At 43.3% G+C, this 5,828-nt stretch overlaps 1 protein-coding gene across 2 annotated transcripts in view; it reads left to right on the top strand.

The window, feature by feature from the left end:
* nkx2.2a (NK2 homeobox 2a) overlaps positions 1-649 on the top strand; it is a 2,316-nt gene extending 1,667 nt beyond the window's left edge. For both annotated transcript variants that reach the window (XM_062397621.1, XM_062397620.1), the window contains exon 2: positions 1-649. This exon is cut by the window's left edge. In XM_062397621.1, the coding sequence (XP_062253605.1) occupies positions 1-193 (193 nt within the window). In that variant the 3' untranslated portion in view covers positions 194-649.
* Positions 650-5,828: the final 5,179 nt, after the last annotated feature.

Below are 5,828 nucleotides of genomic sequence, written 5' to 3'. Positions count from 1 at the left end.
CAGGGATGGAAAGCCTTGTCACACTCTTAAAGCTCAGGACTTGGCGGCCACTTTTCAGGCCGGGATCCCCTTCTCGGCTTACAGTGCCCAGTCACTCCAACACATGCAGTATAACGCGCAGTACAGCGCCGCGGCCACGCCACAGTTCCCCACAGCACACCATTTGGTGCAAACGCAACAGTGGACTTGGTGAGAGAAATGATAGAGACTTGGCTTGGAGGCACGATAGGGAGTTTCACCACAAAGCAAAGAGAAAGAAAGAAAAAAAGAAACACAAAAAAAACAAAAAGACTTTTCATTTTTGCAGCTTGACTCATATATATACTACCATTTTTATTCGGGGCTCCTGTGTGCGCCGTGTTTACGTGTTTTCGTTAAGAGAACTGGGTCCAAACCTCTCCCTTATAGATTTTATTAAGAAAATGTCAATGCTCTTCTTGTGAATTTTTTTTTGATTTGTAAAAGTATGTTGTGTGTTGGTTGTAAAGATGTTTCCTCTCTTTTTATTTTTTTTTTTCATTTATCCCTTCGTGTTATTATCAGCACGTACGAACCACTTTATAATTATAGAAATTTTTAATTTCTTGCTTCTTTTATGGACCGAAAAAATATTTATGGCCACGAATAAACACTGGCAACTTTTCAGCTATTTTTCCTTTTGCGTTTTTATTTCCTGTAATTATCCTGTGGCACATGTTTGCAAACCTAGAGAACTTTTCGGGAGCGTTGAGCTGAAATATCGACTTCTAAATATATATTATATTTCCAAATTTAAAAAACAAGGACAATGAGGGAGTGATTGTTTGGGCTAAATCACAAATGTAAATATCAGTGTATAGCCTCGCAGTGATGGCTGAAGATCCACATTTTTATAAGGATTTTTTTCAAATAAAAAGCTGTGTTTCTGAAAGAGGGTTTGGTTTATATACAAGTGTCCTATCCCACAATGAAAGGCTAAGAAGCTAAACGCCATATTGTGGCACAGAATGGATCTCGATTATGGGAATAAATCTCCAGCGCACTTCAGCCTTTTCTCCTTTTTTAAACAAATTAATCCAGGGAATATATTTTTCCTTTATTCTGAATCCGAACACCTCACTAATAAAGGGCCCAAAGTCACTCGTGAAATGAGACTAAAAACCACTTACTTAATATAAGAGGGCTTCTCCACATAAGAAGCTTTTGAGTCGAAAGCTCCTCTTTTCACTGCATCGCCAGCCACTCCCGGCCTCGGGTGTAAAGTGGACGGTTATGGAGGAAGAAGAATGGGGGGGGAAATGTTTCAATTGCAATAAATGTTTTGTTATCTCGTTCAGCGCTAAACTGCAAATAGAGCTGGCATAATCAATGCCGCACCAGCCTCTCTTTGTTTAACCACGAACAACCTTCAACTGAAAAAGGCGCACGGACCTCAGGGGCTTTAACCGCCTAATAAAAGTGATTTTTTTACATCATCATATACTGTATTAGCAGTCACACCCCACAGTACAATACACTTTCCTCTATTAGACACCACGGTCTTTTGAGGTGGAACCAAAACAAGCGCAAGTGGCTCCCCAGTGAACCGCTGCAGCGCGCACTGCGGATTACCAGACTCCAGTCAATATCTTGGGTAAATATGATAACCGCAGTAGAGAAATCCATGCATTCTGTTTGTCCCGGGACAGAAACAAATCCCAGAACAGATGTCGGAGTCGCCCCTATCATCACTGAACAAACAGCTAAATTGGGCAGATTTGCTAATTATTTACCGAATTGAGTCTCAGGGGGCTACTGCTTTTGTGGAGCGACACAGACTCAATTTGTCCCTGACAGACCGGTTTTGTGTTGCGCCGCTGGACGGAGCTTATAGGTCAAATTAATTTAGCAACTTGCTTGTAGATTTTGTTTATTTCATTTATTCATGGTTAAATACATAAAAAAAAGAGAAATAAGAAGCGCTGCTTTAATAATCGCTCCTACACACCTCTGAAATGGTGGGAAAGTGGATGTTGGGGAGAAATGTGATATGATCCGCAGTGCGTACTGTGGAAACATGAACTGATCCGTGGCAGTGATAAAGAGCTGCCCTGCTGTGATTGGATTTTAGTGAACTCTGGCTGGCTTCTTTCGAATCAGTCTTAAACTGAACCAATCTGAGGAAATACAGTAAAAAAAAAAAATATATCGTGCCTAAAAGTAGAATGCAGACTTTAAATATGGCCAGGATCTTTGCCCTGTAGATTTTGCATCTCTCGTGGGGATAGCTCTGCGACTCCATCATCGCATAACACAGCACAGAGATACAAGCCCAGGGCCTTGGTGTTGCAGGATGTCAGAGGCGTGCATGTTAACGAGCTTCAGGATTGAAGATGCAAACAGTGTGGATAGAGAGACTGACAGAGTTTCTTGGTGCTGTTCAGAGTCAGGGAGATGTATCCTTGGGCTTTTTGTCCCGCCTGTCACTCGGTGCCATTGTGATCTTTGCTGCACACGTTGTATCCCATATGGGCAGCTGGGCTCGGACAAGGAGAAAAGGATCTCTCACAAGCCCCAATTTGTATCAGGCCCTCAAATAAAGCATTGTTGTCTCTGAAAGAAAAACGAATTAAAAATTCGTGCTATATCTATTCTGGTCAGAAAAAGGAGCCCCATTCACAGATAACAGGGAGTCCTTCTTCCTTGATAGAGCTATGCCAACAACAGCCCTCTCATTTCTCCTCACCCTCCATCCCACCATGCTCCAAAGTGAAAGGCTGATTATTGTCTGCCCCTAAAAAAAAAAAAAAAGTGGCTCGTCACAGCGCAAAAAACTATTTTTAATTCCAGACAGAGTACTTCCTTGTTTGCGTTGACTCCCACTGGAAAGCGCCGGCCTATAGCCTCTTATTTCTGAATAGACCGATGGAAAAAATTTATATAACACCATTAGAGTAAGGACTTCCGCGTGAGGTGTAAAAAAAAAAAACAGAACTCCACCTAAAAAACTGGAGTTCACCAGCCCTTTCCTGGATTCTTACGCCGACACAATGCAGTCACATGGCGCTGTTCATACACTTAGAGACATGAGCAAATATTAGCTTCCAGTGATTCATTTAAGATGTAAACGTGGAAGCTGCTGTTTTCATCTTAGATTTTATTGGGACCCGGAGGAGATGCCGGATGCAAACTAACGATACTGACAGGTGTCTGGTGGAGCTTGTGCGTAAAGATAATTCGTCGTTGGAAAGATTTGAAGCAATCGCGTATACGCATGGTTTGGAAACGTCACCTTTTAATATCTCATTTATATTTCTTAATATTTTCTTAAATAACACCCATACACACACACACACACACTCACATTTGTGTGCACCAGCCTTGTTCTTATGTTTCTCCCTAAACCGAGACCTGCAGATAAAACAGTTAACTACGTGAAATCCTCTGTGGGTAAACTTTTACGCACGATAGTCCACTCTCTTGCACCCCTTGTATTGTCATTAACGTACCAGAAAATTACACCACCTCTCCACCGGCTCAGCAACAGGGTCAGATTCATCGGAAATTGCTTTTTAGCTGCTCGGAGGGATAAAGCGGCGTGACTTTAAAGCGAGCATCTTGGCGTGCAGTGTAGTTCAACCCGCGTGGATAACGATATTATATACCGTGGAATACAATACTCGAGGAAATGTGCACTTGGGACACCATGGATCTTCGTCATCCTGCCCATTTGAACCTCGACATGAATCATTTTTGTCCCTCTATCGCGCACATCGCCAAATAAACGAGGATTTCAAAGCTATAATAGGCGGCGCTTTTCATTTTAAAGGAAGCTATCTGGGTTTTATTGCCTTAAAGGAGATCCAGATTAGATTCGCCACGGTGCCGATATTAAATGGAGAGGGAGTGATGGAGAGAGGGGAGGGCGAAGCTGGAGAGGCGCGGGAGGAGATAGTGGCGACGAACGGCCACTAGATGGCGGCAGAGGCCCGCAGTTGGCGTCATGCAGCGTTTGCCCCTCTGCGCACAAACGGCTCGGCTGCATGCGCTTCTCCCACCGCAGCTGAAGTTACCGCTGTTGTTTCCCCCCTAATGAACAGGCGTCCCCACAAACTTGACTTGTCTTTATGACACTGTTATGGATCTTGAGAGCATAATCAACATCGATGCTCTTGAGAAACCAGCAGTCCACAGCCAATTAAAAGCCAAACACGGTCTCCGTTTCAAAGTTGGAGACAGCGCTCGAGAGAAAGGGAGAGAGAGGGGCCGGGGGACACCACTGTGTGGCGCAATAGGATAGGCGGATAAATATGGTGCGGATTAATTCACCTCAGTGAAAGTGAACAATGGAGCTGAAGAGAGGAAAAGCCTTAACTCAGTCACCGTGTCCTTCACGACAAAGAGGGCTGTGTGAGTTAAATGTCCTATGAAAATATGTGACACTTGCATCACTGGCGTTTCTGCACTGACACTGGGCCGAGGCAGATGTTTCTCCTGCGAACATGACAGAGAACACGACAACACCGTATCCACCTGGAGTGTCTGGTGGCGAAAGTCACCCTGCACATCTGCTTTTCTTTGAAATCCCATCAAAAATAACAAGCAAATTCTGTGTACGACGCTTAAATTTAAATGCCCGTCACGTCCCCCGAGCTTGGCTTTATTTGACAGTGCCTCGAGCACCATCATCTCCTCATGCAGAGAAGAAAGTATGCAGAGAAATGGGTCAAATGACGTCAAAAAAAAGAAAAAAGGCTTCCATCTCTGAATGCACCTGCTCAGTGCAGCATCAGTGAGTTCGCACCCGTAGGGGGCCTCATTGGGTCAGGGAAGATGCAGCAGCAGCAGCAGCGGGGGGTTGGAAGGAGGCTGAACATGATAGAAGGGAAGGGATGGGGGGGAGTGGGAGTGTTGATGTGTAAGAGTTGGGGCCACTTAGCGAGGAAAACATCCAGAGGAAGAACAAACAGGACAATAATATTCAGGTGTTATGCTTCAATTGAGGTGTTTGCTTTTAAAAAGGGAAGGCAAAGATGGACATGTAAAAGTATGATAGCAACTTAATCTACAACCAACATGCTTTCTAAATGCTGGTGAGATCAGCAGTGTGTGTGTGTGTGTGTGTGCATGTGTCTGTGTGTCTGGGGTGTGTGTGTGTGTGTGTCGTGAGTGTACGCGGTGGCAGAGTGTGGTTCAGATCAGCCTCTCCCATCTGCATGAAGAGAAGACCCCGGTGAGCTGAGAGCTGATGATTGACACAAGCACACCTTCGTGTCTGTGGGTTAAACAAGAGGAAACAGAAGAGCTGCTACCCGACGGACACTTTCCTCTGGAGCTGCTGAAGTAAAAGAGAAAGAAGAGAAAAGATTCCTCCCTGCAGCATCGCTGAGCATCTCCGGATCCGGGCATGTTGTCTTCATCCATAAAATAAAAAATGGGATTGGTCTTTTAGGGCTGGGCGATACGGCCCAAAATTATATCAAGATAAAAACGTTCCATCAGATGATATTGATAGTCATAAATATAAATATCACATTATTATTTTCTTTCAAGTTTAAAGGCAGATGTTCTCTGCTCCTGAGAGAGCAGAGAAAGACAAACACTTGATGAACTGCAAAAACATTTTACAGATCTGAGGTTTATAAATCATTTGTTACACCGTGCTTATGCAATGCATACAAATTATATCGATATATATATATTAAACCTTTTTCATATTGATATTTATTTGATAATTATATTGTGATAATTATTGATATGTGTTATTGCCCAGCCCTATTCGGTTTACAACTTAAAAATTGATATTCATCATCATTTGGGATATTGGGATAAATACAGAAAATCTAGGTATGATGAAATGAAAGGTTCTG

The sequence above is a fragment of the Platichthys flesus genome, chromosome 10 (genome assembly GCF_949316205.1).
Source record: "Platichthys flesus chromosome 10, fPlaFle2.1, whole genome shotgun sequence".
Lineage (NCBI taxonomy): Eukaryota > Metazoa > Chordata > Actinopteri > Pleuronectiformes > Pleuronectidae > Platichthys > Platichthys flesus.
This window is presented reverse-complemented; position numbering and strand designations above follow the sequence as displayed.